A 14,509-nucleotide genomic window follows, 5' to 3' on the forward strand; every position below is an offset into this window, starting at 1 on the left:
TCGAAAGTCGCACACAAACAGCCCTTCTGCCTGCTGCAGCGTCCCAGCAAATGAGAAACCCTTCTCAATGTTCTGCACTGCAGATATTTCAGGATGGGTTTTAAACGGCTGCGGCTGCGCAGTAACAGAAACTTAGGGAGCAAGCCAGCGATCGTGGGTCGGTGTTTCCAAGAGCGTCAGTTTTCTCATCGCTACTAAATTGCAATGTCATGCTTATCTTCAGGGACCAAATGCTTCCATCTCTCCATTAAATTCGCCGTGCATCCCTGTCAGACGCCGGCACTGGCCCCGAACTTGCTTTTATTTTCCACTTAATCTGCAAAATGAATGTTTCAGTCATGCTGTGGTCACTATGAAATCAGTTAATTTGGCCTCAGCTACAGAAGGCCATGGCCCCTGCTCCACTGCCCCTGCTCCAGATGCACGGTAGCAGCTCTGTCCTGCATGTGGTGCTTTTGGACACAGAAACTAGGGTCTTGTCCCAAGGAAAACATCCATCTTTCAAAAATGAGTCTCCACTTCCAAGCTGTCTTAGCATGGTGAAGTGAGCTTTGGGGGGGGGGGGGATCTCCAGTTCTGAATACAAATCCTGGCCCACCACCCTCACTGCTTACAATCACCACAGGAAAAATACAATCAAACCATTAGAAAATACAGGCTTCTGAAGATACCATTTGCCCCCAGAGAGCCTGGTATCCCAGAGGCTTTTCCAACTCAGGTTTTATTATACATGGGTCACTCAAGAAGATGACAGCTGAGCTTCTCTGCCTTCTAATTCCTGCTTCAGTTAACTAGCTTTTCATCCAGAATAAGATGCAAAATTAGAGGAGGGTGATTTTCATATCAGGGTCACCCCAGTGTTCACTGTTCAGCCTGCTAGATCCCCAGCTTCGACCTGGATTAGTGAGGGAGAAGAGAAGGAGGAAAAGGCAGTGTTAAGATCCACATCCAGCTTGAGCAGAAGCCTAGCTCACAGCACAGGGCTGATAATACGGCAAATTCCGCCGACCCCAGAGTCGCTCATCCCCACACAAAGTCAGAGACTTCTGTCCAGAGCCCCTTGCAGGAGCCTATAGGCTACCCCGGAAGCAGGCAGCAACAGAACAGGCACACCAGCAGAGCTCCAGCCACGCCTCCTTCCTCTCTGCTACCTCTACTTCCCAGCTTATCGAAGGGTCCTCAGGAGGCAGGTGGGAGCCATACCTGGGAAGGAGGTCAGCAATCCTTCCACAGTATGGACAAGGGGAAGGATGGCAGCTGGAGACAGCGTGGATGCTCCATCCAGGAACGTCACCGTCTTCTGCAGCCACTGATATAGCATGTCCCCACCACAGCTGACTTGTCCTTAGGGAGTACACCCCACAGGCCATGGGAGCCCCAAGAGAGAAACTGAGGCAGTGAGGTCATGGTGTGGTGCAATGCCATGTTCCTGGGATCAGGGGACCTGCGTGAGTGAGAGAGAGACCCATTGCTGTGCTGGACACAGGAGTCCGTCTTACTTCTCTGGTGACATAAGCCAGAGTCCCAGCTCAGGAACTCTGAGGGGAAGTGCTGCTCCACCATGGTCTCAGGGTTGATGGGGAACTACTTAGAGTCTGCTGATAACTGGGGAAGTCTCCTGAGCAAAACAGGGTTCTCTGAGCCAATATAACCTGAATCTAAGATCATATGTGCAAGTAAGACTTTCCACTTGGTAAATACTCTCCACATCATTCCTCGGCTATGCCCTCTCTCCAATGTCAGCATCACTCACACACACACACACACACACACACACATATATATACACACACACATATACATATATACACACACACACTCACTACATATATACACACACTAACACACACATATATATATACACACTCACTACATATATACACACACTCACATAGACACACACTTCACAAGGAGCACAAAGCTGCTGGGTAGGAACCAGGCATGTGTCTTCTAGAAGATCTCATAGACTCCAATACTGAAGAATGGTAGAACCCCAACAATTCAATGTTGTAGCACAAATAATAAAAACCCAGAAACAGAAATTGGGGTTCAAACCAAAAACCAGAAAAACAAAGCAGCCAACCACTATAGAAGTCTTACCTCTACCAAGGCTGGGTGACCACAAACTAAAAAAAAAGAAAGAAAGAAAAAAGAAGAAGAAAAATCCAGCCTCTCTCCTCTCTCATTTTATATTTCCTCTAGTGCTGGGATTAAAGGCATGTGATTCCCTGGTGCTAGGATTAAAGGTGTGAGCTGCCACCATCTGCTATGTTTCTGCATTGATCTTGTGTTCCCAGGGTGGCCTTGAACTCACAGAGATCCATCTCACTCTGTCTCCCACATCCTGGGATTAAAGGTGTGTGCCACTACTGCCTGATCTCTAGTGGCTTTAGCTGTGCCTCTGGTCTTCACGCAAGATTTATTTATGAAAATACAAATTATATACCACTACAGAATGTTGTGCTAAGGACCATGGAACCTCCAATAGAGAAGAATGGTAGAACCCCAACAATTGGAGGATGTGCTAATGGCCAGTGGGGCAGCTTCACAAGGAAGGGGCCATTTATAACTTCTAAGTTGTTGGTTTTTAAAAAAACTTTTATTTTGTGCATGTGTACATGTGCATGTATGTGTATGTGCATGCATGTGTGTATGCACGTGAGCTCAGCTGTCTATGGAGGCCAGAAAAAGGGGCATTAGATCTTCTGCATCTGGAGTTACAGGTGCTTCTACATCATCCTCAGTGGGTATTAGGGACCAAACTCCAGTTCTCTGCAAGAGCGGCAAGCGTTAACCACTAAGCCTTCTCTTTAGCCCCTTAGTTTATTCATTCTTTTGTCCCCATTTCAATTTTGTCCTCAAATCTGACTCAGATGCTAAGTGTGGATGCTTACTAAATTACAGACTTTCAATACATATATATGTATGTCTCAGAAAATACATATCTCACCTGATTCCTGAGGCACTTCAAAATATAGAATACAGAGATCCGCATGTTTTCAACATTGGAGTATTACCAAGTGTCAAGTACTATCTAGTGGCTACCATCAAGTATTTACTGAGTTGTCCTATTGAAGTAATCTAGTTAGGGAACAAAACTAGTGTACAAAAATGTACCAAGTCAACAGATTTACTAAACTCCAGGGATGGCGACCTAGTTGAGGAGATACAACTTTCATCAAAACTGTGTTGATAACAGTAATGTGTCAAAGGAACGCTAGTCAGGGGGAAGGCAACCTGCAGGCTATGTGATGGCCACCAGCAGTCTGTATAGTTCACAGACGAGTTAGGACAACAGACCGAAAATGAATGATCAGGATGCTCAGATGTCAGCTAGAACTTCCTCAGCCAGGGACGGCAAGGTCCTTCAGGGAGGAAATGGGGGGGGCTGCTGCCCACTTCCCGGAAGCCGTGACAAGACACAGCAGGTCTTCCATGGTGCACATCACAGAAACACAGGAAACACATCACCCTCCCTTCACATTTAATTTACAGCCCATCCCTGTGCTGAGGTTCAGGGCAGGGACTTAAGCAAGTGAGTCACTTAGGGGTGCTTACTGCCTAAGCCTCAGCTCCTCCCTGCCCAGACCCACCTGGCCTCAGCAGAGAGCTCTGGAAATGCCCAGAGGGAGTGGCCAGCAGACACTCCCCATTTGGCTCCGGGCCACAAATCTTGGCAGGGTGCTTCTGCATTACCTAGTAGATGGGTACACCCCGTTCTTCCCCACAGTCCTTGACTAATACAGTCTCTGGCTGGACGTGGGAGACGGGTCAATGGGTTCTCCTCTTCCTGTCAGAGTAACTGGCACTTTTGCAAAATCCAAACTCCTTCTGAGAGCCTGGGTCAGCAAGATCAGGGGCTCCCCAGTCAGTAGAATGGTGGGATTACATGTGAAAGACTGTCAGCCACTGTGTGAGGGCCACCTCCACAATGGAGACCATGGGTCACGGCTCGCAGTCAATTAAATGCTTAATTTTCTTTAAGCTTTTTTTTTCTAACATCTATCTCGGGAAAACTACTGTCAGGTGAAAAGTGACGTCTCTCCTCCCTCAGAAGCAAGACTATAAACAAGTGGGTGAATGCCGAAGACTCAACATCATCCAGCTAAATGTTCCAAACCCCAGTCTGCACAGACTGCAGCTGTCCCACAAGGAGCAAGAAAACCTCTGTGCAAACAAATGCATTTAATCAGATCTAGGTAGGAACCTGGCGTACCTTGCAGGACCAGAATATGCAGCCATACCCACTGATGGAGTAAGTCATTGAACTTTGTGTGCATTGTGGTCAGTGTATCAGAAGAGGTTGTTTAAGAGTTGGGACTCGGTTCCCAACACTGGGGATGGCATCAGGCAGGTCAGAAGGCAGAAGAGATGAGGGCAGTCGAGCACGTGCCTGCAGGTCGTTTCCATGAGAAAGAGCTGATGGCGTTACTGGTTTAGGATTGTGTCAGGAGATTCTGGGTAACATGCCTCCCCAGGTCATTTGACACTTGGTCCTGGGGTGACCAGAGCAGGCGCATGGTGGCCATGAGAAGTCATAATGGAGGAGGTTGTAGAAATGTGGATTCTGGGATGGACAGTCTGCCTCTGTGGACATCTGCAATCCTGTGGATAAGTTCTACGCGCCCTCTAGCAATAGGGTCAGCAACAGTCTAGATGTGAAAGAATCAGAACACAGAAAACAAAAGCATTACCTGAGTCCGGTCAGGGAGTGTCAGGCTCTGGTAGTTTGGACGAGCTGTCCCTAACAGTCTCGGTCCTCACTGGGCACGCTCTTTGTGGGGGTTGATGAGGCATGGTCTTGCTGAAGGCAGTGTGTCCCCGCAGGCGGACTCTGAGAGTTAGGCCAGTGCCATATCTAGTTCACAGCCCCAGCTGTGCTCTTTCAGTGTGGAGCCCTCAGCTTCTGCTTCCCACCGTGATAGACTCTCATTGCCTGGGAGCTGTAAACCAAATAAACTCTTCCTTAGTTACCTCAGTCCTGCTGCCTTTTCACAGCAGCAGAGACGTAAATAATACACAAGCTTATTCTGAAACACTGCTCCCCTGTCCCGTACACACTAACACGGACGCACGCGCGCACACACACACACACATATGCACACAAAGACATACACACATACATACATATATACATACACATACATATACACACATACATAGACATACACATACCACACATGTACACGTGTACACATTCACACACACACACCTCAACCAAGTCTTTAGAAAGACCAAGAGTCTTTATGAGCTCAAAGAGAAGGGAGCTAAAACCCTGAGGCCCAAATCAGCCCCTTCAAGCTCGAATAAGCATAATGACAACTGCTTGTGCTTCCTAACGACATCCTGAAGACGCTAAATGCTCTGTGTGTGCGAGACACTTGTGCATTGCAACACCTACTCTACAATCTCCCATCAAGGAGAGACGGGAAGATGCCACCCTCCTCTTTAATCTGATCCACGCAGTCTGTCCACCGCTGCAGACATGCTACTATGCCCCACTGCTGCATTCATGTTACTATGCCCACCATTGCATACATGCTACTGTGCCCACCGCTGCAGACGTGCTACTGTGCCCACCGCTGCAGACGTGCTACTGTGCCCACCGCTGCAGACGTGCTACTGTGCCCACCGCTGCAGACGTGCTACTGTGCCCACCACTGCAGACGTGCTACTGTGCCCACCGCTGCAGACGTGCTACTGTGCCCACCACTGCAGACGTGCTACTGTGCCCACCACTGCATACGTGCTACTATGCCCCACCGCTGCAGACATGCTACTATGCCCACCATTGCATACATGCTACTGTGCCCACTGCTGCAGACGTGCTACTGTGCCCACTGTTGCAGACATGCTACTGTGCCCACTGTCTGGGTCCTCACACAACCCTGTATGCCTGGGCAGGAAGAGGATGCCCCTGTTCTGAGGGTCTCTCCCTTTTTCTTCTCTGTTAATTTTTTAAACATTTTAAACAAATTTAAAATTTTAAACATCTTGTGTAACCCAGGATGGCCTGGAACTCACAGTATAGTCAAGAATGACTTTGAACTTATGGTCCCCCTACCCCCACCTCCCAAGTGCTACAGTCATAGACATGTGCCAGCATGCCTGCCTTTTCCTCTGCTAAAGAGATGATAAGGGTAGTGGATCAATCCCGCAAGACCCAATCACCATACACACTCAGGGTTTCAAGACACTGAGTTTAGAATCACACCTCTGAGACCACAGCACTGGGTTGTCACAGCTCCTTAACCTCTCTCTATTTAGTCTGCTCCCCTGCAGCATCCACTCAGGGGTCTGTTACAAGGATCAGATGACTCATGAATGCAAGACAGAGCTCATCTCCCAGGGATCAAGCCACAGTCTGAGTGGCCACGGCCCAGGGATTTGGATTCAAGCTTCCCTAGATGGCACGTTCCACCATGGAAGTGGCTATAGGAACTTTAAGGAATGGAAGGAGGTTGGAAACCAAAGCTCAACCAAGCACACAGGCGGGACAGTGACCGAATGAGTATCAACCAAGCAGAAAAACTCTACAGTCCTCAGAGGCCATTTGATAATGTTCTTAGCTTTTGAATTAGCTAGTGGCCTGCTGAGTTAATACAACCAAAACCTTTACCCAATAGCCACAAAGTTATTTGGTCAAAAAAGAGGCTGGCAATAATTGGCTATTATGGAGACCAAGATAGTCGGAGATAATACAGGCTTTTAATCTGCAATAGTCCAACTCTCCACAATTACACAGTTCTAGACAGGCAATCATTCTGTAGAATCTCCAGCCCAAATATGGTGTCAGGGAACATCTGTTCATGGCAGCCAGTTCCCGGTTCACAGCAGCATTCAACCAATAGCATTACCACTTGACTCAGTATTCAGATTATAACTGTATCAATGGCTTTCTCAGAGTAAGAATGCGGATGCAGAATGTCTTTCCTTGGGTCATTTTGAAGACGTGCATTCAGTTTGTTTCTGCATGATGCAAACCAGCCACCATGGATCCCCAGGTTAGAAAAAGTGTGGTTTGTATCGAGGCCCTGAGAGAGCGCAGTACGCATCGAAGGGACCCTGAGCCTGAGCGTAAGCAGGGCTGACTGTATCTCATGATAGATTCAGCTATGTCCACATCCTTGTGTTGATTACAATGCCCTGCTTCCCTCTGACACCGGACTCAGCGAGTCCCCAGTGCCATTCCCCCACAGTGGGCAGCCCAGCGCTGAGACTCCAGCTGTGCTGACTGAGAGCAGCTCTTCCTGAGATGGGCAGGAGGGAAGCAGGAAAAGCAAACGACCTGTCACAAAGCCTGGTCTGTGAAGCAAACCAGCAAGGCACCTGTGACAAGCCCTCTTCGTTGTGGAATGTCGGCAATGTGGATCTATTTTACGTTATCCAGAAGTGAAGCCGTCTATTCTACTGCGATCTTATTCGCTAGGCAGACTTGAAGCGTTATTTGTCTGCCGCTGACACCTCTGGCTGTGCCCCGAGGGGCTGTTTCGGGATGGCTTTCATCACATCGCTAGTCTACGCACAGACCTCTCTCTCACCATAACTTGTCGCTGGATCTAAAATTAGAGCCTCACCTGCTAAATTTAAATTGTGCAGGGTCTACCCAGTGTTTGGCCATGGACTCCTTAGCTACATGTCTGTGTGGTTTTATGGCTCTGAGATGGAGTGAGCTTCTACTGCTCATCTGTGTGGTTTTATCTGGAAATTAAGTGGATGCCCAAAGACAGGCTGTTTCCACATAATTCTCTAAAGCACTTGGGAGACCCACTAGGGACTCAGAGAAGTTCTCAGTAAAGAAACTGTAAGATTAAATAATTTTTAGAAAAATGAGGCTGGAACGTTGGTTCAGTCGGTAAAGTGCTTCTTGCACAAGCGTGAGGACTGAATTCAGTCCCCAGAAGTCACATGAAAAATAAGATAAAAAGTCAGGCATGGCAGTGCAAGCCTGTAGTCCCAGTGTCGGGGGGAGCAGAGATTGGAGGATCCCTGAGGATTGCTGGCAGTCAGTCTAGCCAAATTGGTGAGAAACCCTGCCTTGTAAAGTAAGGTGGGAACGTGGTACTTCCCTCTCCCACGCGACTCCTACCGTGCTCCCACCCCCTCTCAAACCCTTACCTCTTTAATTATTGTTGACATCCATGTGGACACTTACATGTGGACTTCTTTTGGTGACCGTCTGTCTGATGTGAGATCCAGCCTGCTGTGTTGAGTGGAAGCTCGGTTGCTTTTGCTGTTTTCCCATCTCAGTTGACCAGGTACGAAGAGTTGATAGGCAACTGCAGATCCTCTGCTGGTTTCCAGTTACAGGGGCAGGGATGATCAAACTCAACCAGGGAAACCTGTGAATGTGGCTGGGTCTGCCTGGGCCGGTGTGACCGTTACCCCATCAGGGCTGAGCCTTCCCAGGCTGTTAAGAGGGCACAGACCACACACTTCTGAACGACTGTTACTGGGGAAATAACCTATGGTATACTACATAATGCAGCAGAACTGTTACCAGAAAATGGATGCAGCACAAAATTATACGGTGAGGAAAAAAATGCATTTCCTTCATAGTTCTCTACACCAGCGTCTATTTCTTCATGTGGATTTAAGTTATCCTTTTTGTTTCCCTGGAGAATTCCCTTCATGAACTCATGCAGTACAAAGCTGCCGGCAATGACCCATCTCCATTTGTACTTACTGAGTGTCTTCATTTCTCCTTCATTTTGTGAAGGATAGTTTTGCTGGGTATAGAATTCTTGGTTAACAATCTTTCTGCTTTCGGTATTTTGAAAACTGTCTTCTCATTGCCTGTTCTGGAGTATCCACCAGAGAAGAATGCTCAGTCATGGGTTTAATCCAATAGAAAATCTTTATTAGCCTGCTGGTGACTACACCAGGCTCCTAGTGTACCAGATCTTTCACAGGTGAGCTTCAGACACAGAAACTCTACCCTGAGCTGACGTACTTCAGTTAACAAGAACAGCTAGCCAGAATGGAACTATAGAAGCTAAAAAGCAAGGCTAATACCTTTAGAGACTTTCCCAGAACTATGAACTTAGATGGATTTGGCCAGGGGTACTATCTAAGTACTGAGTTTCATGGCCTGAATGGTACATCATCATGGCATCAGTTGTGCTAACATGGGGGGGGGGGGTGTTACAAGCCTTTTGGCTTCCATAACTATTTTGTTTGTGTTTTTGCAAGAAACATTTTTATTAATTTTTTTGAGAATGCCATACAATGTATTTTTATCATATTCAGCACCCATTCACCCCCTTAACTTCTCCCAGATCCTTCCTACCCACCAACAATTCATGCCCCCTCCCCTTTTTGTTAATAACCCATCAACTCATTTATTCTCTCCATTACTTCTGTTTGTGCAATCATTCACTAGAATATGGTCAACCCACTAGGAGCCACTCTCTGTGGAAAAACAAACTAACTCCCTCACCCCAAAGTCATCAACTGTCCATAACCCCACAGTCGGAGGTGGGGGCTCATGAACCCCTTCTATTCCATGCTAGGATATAAAGTGGTTTGGTCTTGTGCAGTCAGCCACAATGTCTGTGAGTTCCTAGGTATGAGGTCCTGTGACGTCCAAAGCACTCTGTCCCAGTCTTCCCTGACCCTCTGGTGCTCACAGTCTTTCTGCCTCTCTTCTGTAATGGTCTCTGAGTCTCAGGATATCGATGTCCCTTTTGTGACTGAACACCCTATGGTCACTTATTCTGTGCAATTTAACAAGTTATAAATTTCTTAATTTGCTTTATTTATTAATGTCTATGGAGATGTGTGGGTAGATTGTGTGTGGGGAGGATGCATTGCCACTGTGTGTGAGAGGCAGCCAAAAGACAGTTTTATGGAGTCAGTAATCTCCCACATCTACATGGGATTTGGGGGATTGAACTCAGTTTGCCAGTCTTAGAAAGTCCTGGAGTTTCATGGCACGTGTCTACAATGTGAAAGATAGCACCAGAGATGTCACCCTCCTCTACAATACAGTATAAATGTCTGCACATAACAGCTCTGCTCAGGTCCCCAGGTCTCCTTGGCCTTGGAAGCCCATGTATCCTAAAGCCTTTTCTCCTCTCCACAGGAATGACGTGCCAAGCTCGGAGCTCCTACATCACCAGTGAGATCTTGTGGGGTTACCGCTTCACCCCCGTCCTAACGCTGGAAGATGGGTTCTACGAAGTTGACTACAACAGCTTCCATGAGACCTACGAGACCAGCACCCCGTCCCTTAGTGCCAAAGAGCTGGCCGAGCTGGCTAACAGGGCAGAGCTGCCCCTGAGTTGGTCCGTGTCCAGCAAACTGAACCAACATGCAGAACTGGAGACAGAAGAAGAAGAGAAGAACCCGGAAGAACAAACGGAGAGGAATGGTGACGTGGCAAACCTAGAGAATGAATCCAAAGTGTAGGCCCTGCTGGGTCAGCCTTTCCCTCCCCTCAGACACCACCCTTCCTTGTCTCTCATGTCCCTCTCTTCTGTTTCTCTCACTTTGATCTTGATTTATTTATATTTCATTTTGGCATTTCCAGAAAACAAATCTTCAAGGTGTAAAATGCCTACCTGCCCTCAGATGTTCAGATGGACGAGCAGACAGGGATTTGGTCGAGGGTCAGGGTACCTGTATTTGTGGCCCAAGCCTGGTCTCCACCCTCAGGAGAGACTTATCCACTGACCCACTTAACTGTCCAACATACGTCACTCAAAAGAGCTGTCAAGGGTTTTACCCAGTGCCCAGAGGTCACCTGCTTACCGTGGCCGTAGGTCACACCGGATAGTCCATTCGGTTTTACAGAATCCAGTTCATCTCACCTAGCACAGGGCAGGTGCTTGCCCACTCAGACACTATGGGTGCAGGACCCAGATAGCCAGGGATAGACCACTGTACATAGATCTGCCCTATGGAATTATTTTCTTTTGGCAATTAGTAACACCACTCAGCATGCACAAGAGTACCGTGGAGCAGAACTCCTAATATTGTACATAATGTATCATTCATGTAGCTTGAGAAATACAACTTTAGAAATAAGAAAAAAGATTCCTAATGTACAGTAGGTGTTTCTATTTTGTTATCTGTGTCTTTTGATCATCTTGATCCCCCTGACTGCTGGCCCTCTAAATGCATGGCCTTTGTTCCAGGCCCCAGGTTGACAGCTGCTAGGGTACCGTTCTGTTCCCTTGTGATCCTTCTGTTGAATCTAATAAGCCATAGGTCTGAGGACAGTCCAGAGGCAGCAGATTGCAAATCCCACCACCCAAAACTCTGAACTACTGTGACACATTTACAAAATGGATGTCATTTGTTTATAGATAGCAAGGGTCTCTCTGACCAGCCTGGGGAACAGGGACTAGCGCAGCCCCCCACGTGACACTCGCCATAAACCCTAACCCTTTGGTGCACAGCAGTTTAAGAAAACTTTCTGTAAAACCATTGATTGCTCTTCTATGTAGTCACAAGAAACTGCGGGCATTTCATGTGGCAAGTCAGCAGAGGGCGACTTGGGTGTGAAGCCACGGCTTTCAGGAAGTCATGCAATGGGTGACAATATTGCGTTACCAACTCCCTGCCCTCTGACGTCATCGGGCAAGCCTTTCCCTGGGGCCTGTCCTTACCATTTCTTATGCTGTTTTTTTTTTAAATCTTCTCTCATCATTATTGTTGCTATTATTATGAAATGGCCAGAGTCTGGCATACAAAGGTCCTTCCAGAGTACGAGAGTATTCCACTACTTGCAATCTTCTCCAAGGGCCTCTCAATCAAAAGAGCACAAACAACAACCATCAAACCATTCTTCCTAGCTTATTTTAATCTTCAAAGAAGGAGAGAATGAATGAACAAAGGAAGGCAGGCAACATGCATAACAATCTAAATTCAAATGAATGAAAAGTGGACTGGAAAGAGACTCTCGGGTGAGACGTTGGGGCAGGTGGAGATTTTGCACTGTAACCGATCTTTCTCATTGATTTTACACCTATAAACTGTTCATTCTCCAACGCCATTGCACATCATAGATACGCATCGAAGGATCTAAATTTATTTCAGCTCCTATAGATGTGCTCAGTTTGAGACTTTGCCCCACGGAGGTCAAAGAGGTCAAACTAGCTGCTCCCTGGTTCCCCTTTGCCACCCCTGACCAGACTGCACAGGGCTTTGCTGTAATCTGAGTTCCTGGTCTATAAGAGTCAGGAATTATGGGAAGTGGTTTCTCCATCCAGCATCTGGGCTGTTCCTCTCCGTCTGCAGAGATCTTGCTACCCAAACAACTATTTCTTGGCTCTGACTCTGGAAAACAAAGCTATTGGCTGCAGCCCTTCCCTGCCTGCCAGCATTTCCCTTTGGCCTTGGTTATTATCAATCAAGTCATGCATTCTCTCTGCACACTCTAAGCCGGAGATGGTGGAGGAAGGAGCCCGATTTCCAAGAGGCTTGACCTTATCTTAGCCTTATGAAAGATGCCCTGCTTTGGGCACCAGCCTGCAGCAGCCCAGGGCAGGGCCTGTGTAGCACAAAGAAAGATGGGGAAAGCCGCCAGATGTCTGCTGACTAGCTCTTGAAGACTCACTGGGCCTTTTTAAATCTATGACTGAAGTTTGAAGGACAATCTCCCCTATTGATGGGCTGAAAGAGCAGCTTTGAAGTTGCCCTTCTCCCCTGCTCTTCAGGACACCCGGACAATAGCCCCGTGCACAGACATGCTGTGGCCTCAGCAGGACACTCTGATTGGGGGGTCTCTCTCTGCCTCTCAGGGTCTTGATGTCACTGTGGTTGGTGGCAGACGTGAGCTCAGAATCCTTAAAGACGGGAGCTCCTGAAGGACCTTTTGTTAGAATGTCCTTTCCAAACGTGTCTATTTTTCTACAGTCACCAAGAAAACGGTTTGACAGTGTATTTTGTGTCTACTGTTAAAATTTGAAAGAAGGTCATTACGACTGAATTTTCTAAGCAGCAAGTAGTCTATGGGGTTTTTCATTAAGTTAATTCAACAAAAGGGACCCCCAAAGCCTCCCCTTTCTAGTCCACGATCCCCAGTCCCTCTCTCTGCCAGTAGACCAAGTGCTATGAAAACACACAATGAACCAAGTGATCCACAACCAATAGAGCGCTCTCCCTCTCTCTTTCTCTCTCCCTCCCACCTCCTCTCCTTCACTCCACCCTTTCCCCTCCCCCTCGATATTTTGGACTACTTGGTTGGTGTCTCCGAGTCATTTTTCCCCCATAAAGCACAGTGAGATCCATGGTCCAGATAAGACCCTGGAACTCAAGGGGGACAGTTGTCACAGTAGACCCCAATCCCACAGAGCAAAAGAGCTCCCTGAGGTTCATCTGGAAGGGAGGGGTAGGGGAGATCCTTGCAGTCCTTGCTCTACTGACCCTCCTACCATTAACTTTCTAGGGAGAGTCCCTATCCATTAACAGATTGACTTCATGTAATCAATACAGCTGTTTGCTTCTGGCGGCCCCCTGGGCGCATGGCTAACACACACTAACACAGGCTAACGCAGTAGAATCGGTCCTTTTCAGGTCCTTCTGAACATCGTGTTGGGGTGTGAGTGTGACTCCATAGCCATGAGGTGGAACCCCTCTTCCTTTACTTCCTTCCTCTTTGTCCCCCCCTTTTGTTCTCTCTCTATTCCAAATCTATTGATTTCATTTAGTACCTAACTTTCCTAGCAGAAATCGAGCTACTGTATCAAAACGTCGACCTGTTTCTTAAGCACAACTTTTCTCTTACAGGTTTAATCAAAATAGGACTCTGACATGCCTGGGTTTATTTTTTTTTTCATTATACTCTAATTGAAATTTAATTGTGGCTTCGTTTTAAAGCCTGCATGGTCACAGTTTGCTTTTCCGCGTGAATGTAAGATGGTACCTTTGGAGTGTTTGGAGACTGGCTGACCAAGGTGCACAGCAGGGAGAGCAAGGATGCTTTGGAAGACTCCACAAGTACACGGAAAACACACAGACCCTTTAGCAGTGAGACACATGAAAACAGACAGACCACTCGCTACCCAGACAACTGGCCCAGAGAAGACTTTCTGTTACTTCCCTGACTTTAAATGCTCTAAACCCAGACGCCAAGAAGGTGACGCCAAGTAAAATGACCCCCATTTATGACCAGCTAAGATGTCTCGTTCCTACGACTTCAGTTCAGTGAATAGCTGTAGAGTTAGAAAACATAAGCCACATTGACAGGTTGATTGATATTACAGAACAGCTGTAACATCATCTTGAGTTAGACTTTATGTCCAACCTGTATCTAAGAAAACGTCACCTTGCAATCCAGAGTGAAACCTTCCTCTCTCTGATATGTCTGCCTTCAGTGTCTCAGAGGGGATTTGTGATTCAAAATGTCACATAGAAGTCAAGACTGTCCGAAGGTTGCTAGGGGACTTGGACAATGTGCAGAACAATCTCGACACTGCATACCTGACAATAACACAATATCTTACCTGATGCTGGGCAGTCAATGCAGAACACTCCCACAACTGCCTCCTGGAACTCCAACCCA

The 14,509-nt window shown here is 47.3% G+C and overlaps 1 protein-coding gene across 5 annotated transcripts in view; it reads left to right on the plus strand.

The window, feature by feature from the left end:
* Kcnj6 (potassium inwardly rectifying channel subfamily J member 6) overlaps window positions 1-14,509 on the plus strand; it is a 251,737-nt gene that overhangs the window by 224,800 nt on the left and 12,428 nt on the right. For 2 of the 5 annotated variants that reach the window (XM_041673138.1, XM_041673139.1), the window contains exon 4: window positions 10,085-10,406. In XM_041673138.1, the coding sequence (XP_041529072.1) occupies window positions 10,085-10,406 (322 nt within the window). Of the gene's footprint in view, window positions 1-10,084; window positions 12,920-14,509 lie in introns of all 5 variants that reach the window. The other 3 variants (XR_005976227.1, XM_041673140.1, XM_041673141.1) reach the window with 3 other exon arrangements.

The sequence above is a fragment of the Microtus oregoni genome, unplaced genomic scaffold, assembly GCF_018167655.1.
Source record: "Microtus oregoni isolate MIOR12 unplaced genomic scaffold, Mior012 000023F_ref0000262, whole genome shotgun sequence".
Classification (NCBI taxonomy): Eukaryota; Metazoa; Chordata; class Mammalia; order Rodentia; family Cricetidae; genus Microtus; species Microtus oregoni.